Genomic DNA, 14567 nt, shown 5'->3' with positions numbered 1-14567 from the left:
TTCCCCTTATCTCTAAAATTTATTGTTGTTGTTTAGTTGCTAAGTTGTGACCGACTCTTTGCGCCCGCATGGACTGTAGCCTGCCAGGCTCCTCTGTCCATGAGATTTCCCTGGTACGAATACTGGAGTGGGTTGCCATTTCCTTCTTGAGGGGAATCTTCCAACCCAGGGATCGAACCTACGTCTCCTGCATTGGAAGGCGGATTCTTTACCACTGAGCCACCAGGGAAGACCCTATCTCTAAAATACTAATGACAAAAAATCCACCAACCCCTGCCAACCTATTACTCATCGCTTTATGGACATTATTTTATTTGATCACCACGACATCAAGACAGGATAGATATGCTTAGCCCCCTTTTAAAGATGGAGAAAATGAGGCCAGAGAAATAATGGGCACAAAGTCATACTACAGAAGATTCAACTTCAAAGTAAATTTCCTTTCCATTCTCCCAAGGCACCTTTGTGTTAAAAACATCAATGATGAATTAATAGCTCTTGCCACTATTCTTTGGAGAAGGAAATGGCAACCCACTCCAGTATTCTTGCCTAGAGAATCTCATGGACAGAGGAGCCTGGTGGGCTGCTGTCCATAGGGTCACATGGAGTCGGACACGACTGAAGCGACTTATTAGCATGCATGCATTGGAGAAGGAAATGGCAACCCACTCCAGTATTCTTGCTGGGAGAATCCCAGGGACAGAGGAGCCTGGTGAGCCGCCGTCTGTGGGGTCACATAGAGTAGGACACGATTGAAGCGACTTAGCAGCAGCAGCAGCAGCAGCAGCCACTATTCTTTCTGGAACGCTGAATTCATCCTAGACCCTGTGCTAAGGTCTTTACCCTCTCTTACCTCTTTTAGTCCTGGAGGCAAGCAAGAGTAGCCCCATTTCATAGAGGAGGAAATTGGGGTGCAATGTCTCAGATCTAAGGGTGATGGAGCCAGAAAGGCCTCATATTTTTTATGCTGAATAATGACTCAGATGACTTCGAAAATCTGTGCCCAGACTCACATTTCAAGATCTGACCTGTTTCCTGTTTGGGGAGCATGAGTGTCAAATTTTATAAAATATTTGAATTACTTTTAAAGTCATCCTGTTTTATTCACCTTCGGCACTTACAGTAGCTCATACCAACAGCTGGGCAAGTGTTGCCAAGCCGAGGCCCCATGGGGACAACTTTAATGAAAAGAGAACTGTTTGGAAGGGCAGGCGTGCATTAATTATCAGCATGCAGCTGGATATTGCTGATTATAAATGGACCTCTCAAATAGGTTAAGCAAGGTGCCTCCTCCAACCCTGCGCACCACATCCCGATGCACCACTGATTTGCTGAGCAGACCCTTCCTTCAGAGGGAAAAGAGGTCTTCTAGTCCCTATCAAAGCCCCAACAGCACATGATTCAGAGGCCACGCACTTCAGCCCCTTCCCTGGGCAAGAAACCAACAACAGCTGGGCCTGGCAAGGGTCCCTCTAACGGGATGAGGCTGCGGCGGGTCACTCAAGTACCTTCCCATCTTCAAAGGGAGCTTGTTTTGGCCAGAAGATTCCAGCTTGGGAGCTAGGTTTCGGGGAGCCCCTTGGAAGACTGGAGCTGTCCCCGCCCCCCACTCCTCGCCTGGCCCTGCTATCTTCCTTGCGTGCACGCTTACGTGCGTGCCCCGCGTCAGTCATATCTGACTCTGTGTGACCCTGTGGACTCTAGCCCACCAGGCTCCTCTGTCCATGGGATTTTCCAGGCAAGAATACTGGAGTGGATTGCCGTGCCCTCCTCCAGGGGATCTTCCTGACCCAGGGATCGAACCTGCATCTCTTATGTCTGACCTGTGTTGGCAGGTGGCTTCTTTATCACTAGTGCCACCTGGGAAGCCCACTGGACTCTCAGTCAGAAGCTCTGGGGCATTAGCCAGGTGGAGAGCCACATGCACCACCCCCAGTCCTGCCCTCCCGAAACTGATGGTCCAATGGGCCACTGGCCTGCTGAGCAGCAATTACCCAGCATGACAGTGCAAGGGCTCCACAGAGACTCTGGGCACCAGGAAGGGTCCTGACTGAGCACAGGGGTCCTGAGGCTTTAGGGAGAACCGCATCTCAGCAGAGTCTCGCAGGAGTTAAGCATGGGAGGAGGGTGGGATGGGAGGCCTGGAGGTGGGGAGGTCCTGGCTCTTTGGGGGCAGATTCAGAGGTTCTGGGAGGCTGAGGGGCAAGAGGAGGGGAGCAAAGCCAGGAGCCCACCTTCTTGCTCTCAGTCCATCTTCCGATGAAGTGTCTACTGCTATGCATGCAGCATCAGTCTGACTCAGCCTGGAGAACACAGTCCCTGTGCTCAGATAATTCATTTGTAAAGTTCCATGTATGATGGAACTCTGAAGGGAATTCCTAAGAGGCAGAGCAAACAGGTCAGGCAGCAAGCTCAGACAGCACACAGCCAGCCTCTGCAATATGGGAGCTGACGCCTAGGAGGGGAGGAGAGGGCCCAGGCGGGACTGGAAGAAAATGGGTGCCTGGGAGGCAGAGACCCCCACCATCTGAGGACAAACTCAGTGCATCCCGGAAGTGCTCCCAGCTCCAGCCCAGTGGGAGGGGAGCCTGCATCCTGTGAGGTCACCCCGAGAACTTCTGATTTTATCTCTGCAACGGGGCGCCATGGGAGAGTTTCTTTGTTTTATTTAAATCTATTGTTCTTTTTTGCTCTTTTATGGACTTTTTATTTTTTGACCATCTTTGTGTGTGTGTGTGTGTGAGTGGGATAGGGATCTTAGTTCACTGACCAGGGGTTGAGCACATGCTGCGGTGGAAGCACAGAGTCCTCACTACTGGACCACCAGGGAATTCTGCTACTGACTTTTCATTAATTGAGTGTTGAACTATACTTCTTTTCATTATTGCTCTATAGTTTACAATACACACACTTCACTTAACACTATCTTCAAATAATAGTATCCAACGTTGTGTGTAGTGTAACATGCTTTTTTCCTTCTGCCATTGTGCTATCATTCACATGCACATATGTGCCATAATACATTGTTATTATTATTTTTTGAACTGGCCATTATCTTTGAAGATTAGCAAATAAGGAAAATATTTACCAAGATAATTTACCATTTCTAATCTTCTTCAAAAAAAAGTTTTATTGTGGGAAAATACCCATAAAATGTACCACCTTAATCTTTTTTTAGAGTACAATTCAGCAGTGTGACTTTACCAGCTTCCCTGGTAGCTCAGCTGGTAAAGAATCCACCTGCAATGCAGGAGACTCTGATTTGATTCCTGGGTCAGGAAGATCCGCTGGAGAAAGGATAGGCTACTGACTCCAGTATTCTTGGGCTTCCCTGTGGCTTGGCTGGTAAAGAATCCTCCTGCAATGTGGGAGGCCTGGGTTCAATCCCTGGGTTGGGAAGATCCCCTGGAGAAGGGAAAGGCTACCCACTCTAGTACTGTGGCCTGGGGAATTCCATGGACTAAGTCCATGGGGTCGCAAAGAGTCGGACACAACTGAGGGGCTTTCACTCACTCACTCAGTGGTGTTAAGTACACTCATATTGTTGTGCAGCCATCACCAGCATCCATTCCAGTAACTCTTTTCATCTTATAAAACTGAAACTCTTTCCCCATTAAACACTAACTCTCCATTCTCCTCTTCCCCAAGTAAGCCAACAGCCGTCACTCTACTTCTGAATCTGACTACTCTCAAGTTCCTCACATAAGTGGAGTCACACAGTACTTGTCTTTTTGTGACTGGCTTATTTCATTATCATAATGTGCTCAAGATTCATCTGTGTGTAGTGTCAGCCTTTTTAAGGTTGAATACTGCTCCACTGGGGCTGAATACAAGCCCATTTTGCTTATCTGTTCATCCATCTATGGATACTTGAGTTGCTTCTACCTTTTAGCTCTTGTAAATAGTGCTGCTATGAACACAGGGTGTGCTGATATATCTCTTCAAGGCCCAAATTTCAATCCTTTTGGACATACACTCAAAAGCGGAATTGCCGAAACATATGGTAATGGCAACCCACTCCAGTGTTCTTGCCTGGAGAATCCCAGGGACGGGGGAGCCTAATGGGCTGCCGTCTATGGGGTCGCACAGAGTTGGACACGACTGAAGCAACTTAGCAGCAGTAGCAGCAGCATGGTAATTCTATTTTTAATTTTCTGCAGAATCATCATACTGTTTTCCCTCGAAACTGTACCACTGTACGTCCTCACAAACAGTGCACAAGGGTTCCAATTTCTCCACATCCTTGCCAACACTTGTTTTCTTCAATAGTGGCCATCCTAATGAGTATGAAGTGGTATTTTATCATAGTTTTGGTTTGCATTTCCCTAATGATTAGTGAAGGGCTTCCTAGGTGGCGTAGTGGTAAAGAATACACCTGAGGTAACTCGGGTTCGGTCCCTGGGTCAGGATTATCCCCGGAGTAGGAAATGACAACCCTCTCAAATATTCTTACCTGGAAAATTCCATGGATGGGGAGCCTGGCAGGCTACAGTCCAAGGGGTCACAGAGTTGGACATGACTGAGCATGCAAGCACACACACACACACACACACACACACACACACACACACACAGTGATCAGTGATACTGAGCATTTCCCATGAGCCTACTGGCCATCTTTATATCTTCTTTGCAGAAATGTCTCTTCAAGTCCTTTACCCATTTCTGAATCAGATTGTTTGGGTTTTTTGTTGAGTTCTATTGCTCAGTCACTCAGTCGTGTCCATCTCTTTGTGAATCCATGGGCTACAGCACTCCAGACTTCCCTGTCCTTCCCATCTCCTGGAGTTAGCCAAACTCATGTCCGGAGAAGTGGATGGCACCCCACTCCAGCACTCTTGCCTGGAAAACCCCATGGATGGAGGAGCCTGGTAGGCTGCAATCCATGGGGTCGCTAAGAGTCGGACACGACTGAGCAACTTTCACTTTTCACTGTCATGCACTGGAGAAGGAAATGGCAACCCACTCCAGTGTTCTAGCCTGAAGAATCCCAGGGACAGGGGACCCTAGTGGGCTGTCATCTGTGGGGTCACATAGAGTCGGACACGACTGATGCGACTTAGCAGGAGCAGCAGCATGTCCATTGAGTCAGTGGTGCCATCCAGCCATCTCATACTCTATCCTTCTCCTCCTGCTTTCAAGCTTTCCCAGCATCAGGGTCTTTTCCAATGAATCAGCCCTTCACATCAGGTGGCCAAAGTATTGGAGTATTGTTGAGGTTTAGGAGTTCTCTTTATTCTTTTGTGTAGTCCAAATTTCCATGTGGTTATTATTAATATTTTCTTTCCTCCTGAAGAAATGCCTTTTACATTTCTTGGAGTTCATTCCTCTGATGATGAATTCTTTGAATTTTGCTTGTTTAAAAAAGTCTTTGTTTCTTCCCTCATTTCTAAAGACTTTGTTTTTTAGAGCAGTTTTCATTTCACAGCAAAACGGAGGGAAAGTTAGAGATTTCGCGTAAATCTCTTGCCCTCACACATGCATGGCCTCCCCCATTATCATCATCCCCCACCAGATGGAACATTTGCTTCAGCTGAACTGACACTGACACGCCATTGTTACCCAAAGCCCGTAGTTTACATTAGGGTTCACTCTCGGTGCTGTGTACTCTATGGATTTGGACAAACAGGTAGTAGAGTGCATCCATCATTACCACACAACACTGAATAGTTTCACCTCCCTAGAAATCCTCTGCGCTCCACCTATTCATCCCTCCCTCTCCCTCAAACCCTGAAACCACTGATCTTTTTGCTGTCTCCATAGTTTCGCCTCTTCCAGAATGTCATACTGTTGGAATCATACAGTATGTAGCCTTTTCAGGTTGGCTTATTTCACTTAGTAGTACACATTGAAGGTTCCTCTGAGAGAGGGTTTTAAGTAGAGGGGTGACATGACCTGATGGATACATTTAAAAGGCCATCTGGCACCCACAGGGGAAATGGATTAGAAGGAGCAAGGGGGTGGGGGCAGTCAGGAGGCAGTTGCAGAAATCTATGCCAGAGGTGGCCATGGCTTGACCCCAGAAAAGGAGGCAAGGGGACAGACACACTGACCAGAGTGGTTGATAGATGGACAGGGTGGGGGAGGGGAGAGGCAGGGCAAGTGAGAGCCTGGAACTGGGAGACAGGACGGGCATTTCATCTGGAGCTTGTTAAGTTTGAGATGCCTGTGACAGCCAGGAGATGTCAAGAGGGCAGCCCATTAGGATCTCGGGCTCAGAAGAGGGAGGAGAGTTATGAATTGGGAGTGTCTGTTAACAGATGTGATCTGGAGCCCTAGAAATGGATGCCAGCCAGAGACTGGAGAGTGTGGGGGTGGAGAAAGGAAGGGGTGAGGAGGGAAGATGTGCCCATTATAAGGCAGCATCTACCCAGATACAGAGCTCAATACACATCCTTGGAAGGAAGGAAGCAAGGAGCTGTGGAGGACACCATCAGGAGCAGCGGCACGATCCGCCAGCTGCACCCTGGGGAAGGGACTAGAGGGGCTCCAGAGGCATGGAGACCAGTGAGAGGGCAATCTTGATTCCAGCTTGTGCTTCTCCAGCCCAGCATTTCGCATGATGTACTCTGTGTAGAAGTTAAATAAGCAGGGTGACAATATACAGCCTTGACGTACTCCTTTTCCTATTTGGAAACAGTCTGTTGTTCCATGTCCAGGTCTAACCGTTGCTTCTTGACCTGCATACAGAGATTTCTCAGGAGGCAGGTCAGGTGGTCTGGTATTCCCGTCTCTTTAAGAATTTTCCATAGTTTTTGTGATCCACACAGTCAAAGGTTTTGGCACAGTCAGTAAAGCGGAAATAGATGTTTTTCTGGAACTCTCTTGCTTTTTTGATAATCGAACGGATGTTGGCAATTTGATCTCTGGTTCCTCTGCCTTTTATAAATCCAGCTTGAACATCTGGAAGCTCACGGTTCAGGTACTGTTGAAGCCTGGCATTACCTGAGGTCATTTTTTAAAGTCCTTCGGCGGGTGGGAGGCACTGTCCTCATTCCTTCTTCGAGGCTGCCACCCTGTGGTGAACAGGGGAATAACAGCTGAGGAGACCATCCTCCTGTCCACTTGGGAAGTATTCCTTGTACGCCTACTACACACGCACACATTCGGCACTGGGCAAAGTTCAGTGTGGGATGCAGAAAATCTAAGATATGGTAGTGAGCAGAGGAGTTGGAATAAGCAAAACTTGGGGCTTAAATCTGATTCCAAGACGTGCCACTGTGACTCTGGGTGAAGTCCAAGGAGAGACTGCCCCCAGACAAGGTTCTATGGGCCTCGGGGACTCTGCAGTGGCCTCTGGGATGGGGGTGGGGCGGGGCGGGGCTTGGGAGGTACCCGGTGCCCAGAGGTGCTGCTTACTGCTGCATTCATTCCTGCGGCTCTGTCACTGTCCCTTCCCATTATCAGTGTGTCTGAATGTGGTCTTTCCTCTTCCTGTACCCTCTGTCTGTTGATTCTTTGTCATTCTTTGGGGCTCACGCCCTGCGTCTTTCTCTCCCTCTGCCTCTGCCTCCCTTGTCTTTCTCTCCCCTCTGTGTCTCTGTCTGTCTCCTATGCGTCTGTCCCTCTCTCCCCATGTCTCTCCCTGTCTCCTCCTCTCTCTCCCCTGCGTCTGCCTCGCCCCCTTGCTGCCCTGTCTTTCTGTCTCTCCACTCCATCACTGTTCCTATCTATCTCTGTGACTTTCTTGGTCCCCCTCACCCTGTTATTTTGCTTCTCTCTCTGGTCATCTCTGCCCCATTTCTCCCTGTTTCTCTGTTTCTGCCACCTTTCCCCACCCATCCCTCTCTCCGGCTGTGTCTCTCCTCACCAGCCTGTCCAAAGCCGCTGACCTGGACCATCACTGGGTGGCCAAGGCCTGGCTCAACGACATCGGCCTGTCCCAGTACTCCCAGGCCTTCCAAAACCACCTGGTTGACGGGCGGATGCTGAACTCCCTGATGAAGCGGGACCTGGAGAAGCACCTGAATGTGTCCAAGAAGTTCCACCAGGTCAGCATCCTGCTGGGGATCGAGCTGCTGTACCAAGTGAACTTCAGCAGGGAGGTGAGAACCAGGGTGCAGGGCACCTTCTGCAGCCCTGCTTTCCCTTCTGGAATCCGCTATCTGTCCATCCAACCATCTGCCCATCCACGCATCTCTCCATCCATCCATCCACCTGTCCATCATTCCATGCATCCACTCTCTGCCCATCCATGTATCGCTCCATCCATGCATCTCTCCATCCATCCATCCATCCATCCATCCACCTTTCCATCAATCCACACATCCATCCCTTTCTTTCCCCTTCCCTCCTTTCAACAACTGCTTATTAGGGATGGACCAGACCCTGTGCTCAATTCAGGGGAAAAGGGAAACACTCATTCTCCAGGAACTCACTGTGTATCAGGGGCAACCACAAAGAAGCTTGTGGCTACAACATCATGGAAGGTTGTCCCAATGAGGGAAGCCCAGGGTTTTATGAAAATCCAGAGGAAAAGCTTTTAGAGGGACAAGAGAAGCCTTTCCAGCGATAGTGACGGCTAAACTGAAACCTGAAGGGAGGAATTCCGAGTATCAGTCAATAGAAGGTATGAGGGGAAAAGCAATCTAGCAAGGGAATAGCATAGACTAAGACCCAGAAGACAGATCTGTGGCAGCAGAACTGAGAGTCCTGTGTGTTTCTGTGCTGGGTTTGAGGTGGAGGAGTGAATAGAGATGCTGACAGGTAACCAGGGGGCTGTGGGGCACACTGTAGAGTTTAGACTCTGAGTGCCCCTTGTTCTGATCGCTGCCAAGCCAGAGAGCACAGGGTGTCTGCTTCAGCTCCCCCCAAACCTAGTACATCTCCCCAGCTACTCCCCCTCGGGAGGAGCCTGGGCTGCCAGGGCTGAGTGCAAAGGGTTTACTCTTCTTAGAGCACTGTCAGAGCACAAATAGTTCAGGGTCAGGGGGAGAGGGACAGAAGAGGGAGCTTTTTGGCCTTCTCAAACACCCAAGCCAGAGCCGTGGGCACAGGAAGTGACAAGGACACAGGCCCTGGCCCCCTGTGAGCCCCAGTCAGGTACAGGAGGTGATGTGTGGGAAGAACATGACGGTGAAGTGTGGAAATAGGCAGCCTCATTTGGGGCATCCCTCAAGAGACATGCACTGAGCCCCTACTCAGGTGAGCAGGGGTGGGCTATACAAACTAGGCAGGTGGGGGCTGGGTTATACAAACTAGGCAGCTGCAGTGGGTCCCACCTGGCCCCACACTCTGCATGCAGGTGGCTCTGCCTCTAGGCTCCTCCATCCCTGGAAGTGGGCTTCTCCCCATTTCCCAGAAGGAAAGGACTGACATGGCTAGAGCAGCCGTGAATGATCTGGCCAGGACCCCTCACATCAGCATGCGGAGGTCCCTGCCAGCACCACGGACCCTGACTCTCTGTGTGATCTCGGCATGTCCCCTTGAACCCCCAGCTGACCCACTCTCGCTCCCCACAGGCTCTCCAGGAGCGCCGGGCCCGCTGTGAGACACAGAACATAGACCCCGTGGTCTGGACCAACCAGCGGGTGCTCAAGTGGGTGCGAGACATTGACTTGAAGGTGAGGGGTGATGGCGGGCGTGGGGGGTGGTGACTCTTGGGCATATGCAAATCCCATGCCAGTCTGTGTGCAAATTCAGTATCCATCTTTGTGTGGGCTGGGCATCATTTCCCAGGCTGGCAAGAACAGCCTGCCCCCCTGTCACTCAAGAGGCCAGAACTACTTCCCCTGCCCACCCTTCCCATCCCATAGTGAGGGTGCGGATGCTGAGCCATCCTCGCTCTCTGAATTCAGTGGGGGTGTTGAATCCACAGCCATCTTCTCCCTCAACAAGCATTTATGGGTGACAAAATAGCCCAGTCGCTATTCTAAAGGCCCTAAAAAGAGTGAGGGTGGGGTTCCCCCTGAGGATTAAATACACTAGTCCCCGGGGGGTGGGGTCAAGCCCTTGCTCTTAAGGACATGTTCCCCCTGGGGTATCCCCGCCCTCAGGCCAGCAGGGCGGCCCCCCAGGCTCACCAGCCCCGTGCCTTGCCCTCAGGAGTACGCAGACAACCTGACCAACAGTGGCGTCCACGGCGCCGTGCTGGTGCTGGAACCCACGTTCAACGCTGAGGCCATGGCCACCGCCCTGGGCATCCCCAGTGGGAAGCACATCCTCCGGAGGCACCTGGCGGAGGAGATGAGCGCCATCTTCCACCCGGCCAAGTGAGTGTGAGCTGCCGGCAGCGGCTTCCGGCTTTGGAAGCAGATGGCTCTGACTTCCGGTTGGTCCTGGCCGCGCCCTTCCTGGGTCCCACTTGTTCCTTTGCGACACAGCATTCTCCTTTTACGGATCCACGCTCAGAGAAGTGAAGTGCTTTAGCCTCAATGTCATAGACTGGAAGGAGGTAAAGGAGGAGCCAATCAGCTTTTGAATAAAGTGTGGTGCTTCCCAGGTGGCTCTAGGGGTGAAGAATCTGCCTGCCAGTGCAGGAGAGGCAAGAGACCCAGGGATGGATCCCAGGGTAGGAAATGGCAAGACACTCCAGTGGAAAATTCTCGCCTGGAAAATTTCATGGACAGAGAAACCTGGTGGGCTACAGTCCATGGGGTCGCAAAGAGTCAGACACAACTGATTGCTCACACGTACACACACACGCACACAAACTGGCCATTTAGAGAAGGGAGAAAGGTCGCATGTATGAGGAAGACCATGTGGGTTTGAGCTGAGGAGGATTTGCACTGGCCTAAGAGGTTTACATGGTCATTCCAGTTAGGACTGACATGGGGACAAAGGTTTGGAGACAGGGGTAGGAGTGTTAATGGTGTTTACCATCCAGGTGAGCAGACCATGTCAGCCCTTCTACCCCAGTCTCTTCATCTGAAAAGCGATCAGGGAATAAACACCTGAGCAGATAAACTAGGCCCCTCCCAGTGGTCTCTCTCCTTATGATGACGCGCTCAGGGTTAGATGACCATTCATTGAGCACATGCTGTGTGCTCAGTTACATCCTCATAACAATACTAAGCAGTTTCACAGTCTCTCTTTTATAGATGGAGAAACTTGTTTAAAGGGCCCAAGGTACTTTCCTAAGGTCAAACAACTAGTACATGGCAGAGCCCAGATTTGTCCTTTATTCTATTAATATGGTATATCATGTTGATTGATGTTCAGACGTTGAATCAACCTTACATTCCAAGGATAAATCCCAATTGGTCGTGGTGGTCATGGTGTATAATCTTTTTATATGTTGCTGGATTAGGTTTGCTAGTATTTTGAGGAAGAATTTTGTATTCATATTTACAAGGGATATTGATCGGTAATTTCCTTGTGATATTTTTGTCCAGTTTTGATATCAGAGTAATACTGGCCTCATAGAATGAGTTGGAAAGCTTTCCCTCCTCCTCTGTGTTTTGGAAGAGTTTATAAAGTATTGGTGTTCATTGTTCTTTAAACATTTGGTAAAACTCATTAATAAAGCCATCTGATCCTAGGCTTTTCTTTGTGGTAAGTTTTTTTTTTTTAATTATTACTAATCCAATCTCTTCATTCATTGTAGACCTGTTTATATTTTCTGTTTCTTCTGAAGTCAGTTTTGGTAGTTTATATATATATTTTTTAGGATCCTAAAATCTTTTTTAGTTGAAATACAGTTGACTTACAATATTGTATATTAGTTTCAGGTGTACACCATAGTGATTCATATATATAAGTATATTCCTTTTTAGATTCTTTTCCCTTATAGATTATTATAAAATATTGAGTATAGTTCCCTGTGCTATAAAGTAGGTCCTTGTTAGTTATCTATTTTGTATAGTAGTATGTATAGTTTATATCTGTCTGAATTTGTTTCATTTAGGTTAGCTAATTTGTTAGCATATACAGTTGATCATATGATCATTTTCTTGTAATCCCTCTTATTTACGTTAAGTTATCTCCTCTTTCAGGCTTCTCAGGTGGCACTAGTGGTAAAGAACCAATGCAGGAGACGTAAGAGCCATGGGTTCCATCCCTGGGTCGGGAAGATCCCCTGGATGAAGTCATGGCAACCCACTCTAGTATTCTTTCCTGGAGAATGCTATGGACAGAGGAGCCTGGCAGGCTACAGTCCATAGGGTTGCACAGAGTCAAACATGACTGAAGCGACTTAGCATGCATGCATCCCCTCTCTCATTCCTAGTTCTAGTAATTTGAGTCATCACTCTTAACTCTTGGTCAGTCTAGCTAAGGTTAGTTTGTTTTGTTAACAGATGCCAGATTTGAGGGCTTTCCAGCTGGTGCTAGTGGTAAAGAACCCGCCTGCCAGTGCAGGAGACACAGGGTCAATCCCTGGAGCAGGAAGATCCCCTGGGGAAGGAAATGGCAGCCCATTTCAGCATTCTTGCCTGAATCCCATGGACAGAGGAGCCTGGCAGACTACTGTCCATAGGGTCACAAAGGGTTGGACATGACTGAAGCAACTTAGCACACCAGATTCAAACTGAGGCTCTATGTGTCAGGCCTGAACACTTAATCCCCAAACTACATGGGGCCTCAGAGAGCAGCCGAGTCACACCCCATGTTATGCAAGTAGAACAAAATTATGCGTCTGTCACAGGGTCCAGGTGCCCTGAGCCGCCCTCCCCCAACAGCAGGCGCATACCCAAGCGGTTCTCATAGACCTTCAAGCAGAATCATCCATGCTTTTGTGAACTGCAGATGTCCGCATCCCTGACTCAGACCCGCAGGACCAGGATCTGCTGGCAGGAATCTACATTTTCAGCATTTTAAGCACGCTTAGGTGGTTTTTTATGACAAGCACCCTCTCCTCAGCTAGTAAAGAATCTGCCTGCAATGCGGGAGACCTGAGTTCAATCCCTGTGGAAGACCCCCTGGAGAAGGGAAAGGCTACCCACTCCAGGATTCTGGCCTGGAGAATTCCATGGACTGTATTGTCCATGGGGTTGCAAAGAGTTGGACACAACTGAGCAACTTTCACTTTCACCCTATTCCATGAACTATGAATCAATAGGTGAGGAAAAAGGTTTTTCTCCTCAGAATTTTCCACTTTCCTCTACCTTTCTTCTGGAGCCATGTAATCTGTAACAAGCTTAAGATATTCTGAGCCCTGGAGGGGTAGGTCTAGCTAAACATTAGCCATGTGACTAATTTCATAGCTGCAGTCACCATCTGCAGTAGTTTTGGAACCCAAGAAAATAAAGTCCCAGTTTAAAAAAATGGGGGGAAAAAAGGAAATACCCAATAATCAGAAAGAGACTTATTAACCCAGAATTTCTACTTAAACCCTTGACCCCCCTCCCATGAGGTATCTAAGATCAGTGGATGAACACTAGTGGGGATTCTGGAGGGGGGCACAGATAGGGCGGGTTCTTACCTTGTCGGGAGGTCAGAGACTCCTTCAAGAACTAGATGAAGGCAGGTATCAGGATGAAGAGGGAAACTGACTCGGTTTAGGCTCCTCATTTTACCTCTAAGGACTCTGAGGCTGCTCAGGCAGGGAACTAGAAGAACCAGACCTCAAGCTGGTCTCCCTGTTAGGACCTCTTTCCTTGATGCTGCTTCTCTCCATGAGTCGACATCATGGCTGATGACTCAAAGTCTTCATGTGGGATTTTGGAACCTCGCGGCCCTTTGCTGAGACCTTGCCGTGGGTCAGGGGAGCAGACTTGCAGTTGGCTGGGGGGAGACAAACTCCATGAATTTCTAAGGAAGTTTAGAGCCCAATTCTGTTGGTACAAGAGTCCCCAGCTAAACCAAACAGCAGGGAAATAGTGATCCCCAGGCAGGTGGTGAGACACTTGGGAAGGTCTGAGGGGTTTATATTAACCAAGATCTTATGGGCTTTGTCTAGGACATGTCTTTCATGGTCTCAGCATCTCATCCTGTCTTCTGCTTTCTTGCTCCTTTTCCTTCTCTGTTGCTGAGAGAAGGGCAGGGCAGCTTTCCAGAGAAAGGGCAGGGCAGGTGGTGCTGGTCTTTTGGGGTGAGTCTTCCCAGAATGATCAGATTGGGTGGAAAGATTCCCGTTTGAGAAAACATCCTGAACCATTGCAATAGGATTACAGACCAACCCAGGACACAATCCCAACTGAATCCCAGGCTGGGTGGACCAGGATGATGGTCATCACGACAACCCTTCACATTAATATCATATGTCATCTTCAACAAATTGCTGTCACATCCCTTGTTTCACTCGCTCCTACTCCTCACGAAGGAAGCTGAGTGAGAAGGAATCATAGCCTCTTTTGATGAATAGGGAAATAGGCTTCAGAGAGGTGCTGTGACCTGCTCGTGACTAGACAGGAGTCCGTCGCAATGCTGTAATCTATCAACCTTTGACCCTCCACCACACTAGGAAGCCTGGAGGGGGGCTAATGATTGCCTGATTCTGCTCCCCAGGAGATGTGACCCCTGATCACATCTGTGACCCCACATCACCCAGTCAATGTGATGCCTGTAGTCACAGGAGGGTAGTCAGCTCAAAGCATCTAGGGAGAGTATAGTCACCGTGTGTTAATGTCCCATGACCAGGGAGATAGGAAATATTAGCACCCAATCCTCCTCCTAGAAAGTTACATTTA

General features: G+C 49.0%; 1 protein-coding gene across 3 annotated transcripts in view; it reads left to right on the top strand.

Moving 5' to 3' along the window:
* KAZN (kazrin, periplakin interacting protein) overlaps positions 1-14567 on the top strand; it is a 1348869-nt gene that overhangs the window by 1323654 nt on the left and 10648 nt on the right. For all 3 annotated transcript variants that reach the window (XM_070768463.1, XM_070768464.1, XM_070768465.1), the window contains 3 exons: positions 7814-8045; positions 9462-9563; positions 10045-10211. In XM_070768463.1, coding sequence (XP_070624564.1) covers positions 7814-8045; positions 9462-9563; positions 10045-10211 — 501 coding nt within the window. The remainder of the gene's footprint in view (positions 1-7813; positions 8046-9461; positions 9564-10044; positions 10212-14567) is intronic.

This window comes from Bos indicus, chromosome 16 (assembly GCF_029378745.1).
Source record: "Bos indicus isolate NIAB-ARS_2022 breed Sahiwal x Tharparkar chromosome 16, NIAB-ARS_B.indTharparkar_mat_pri_1.0, whole genome shotgun sequence".
In the NCBI taxonomy this organism is placed as follows: Eukaryota; Metazoa; Chordata; class Mammalia; order Artiodactyla; family Bovidae; genus Bos; species Bos indicus.
Note: the sequence above shows the minus strand (reverse complement) of the source record. Positions and strands in the feature narration are given on the sequence as shown.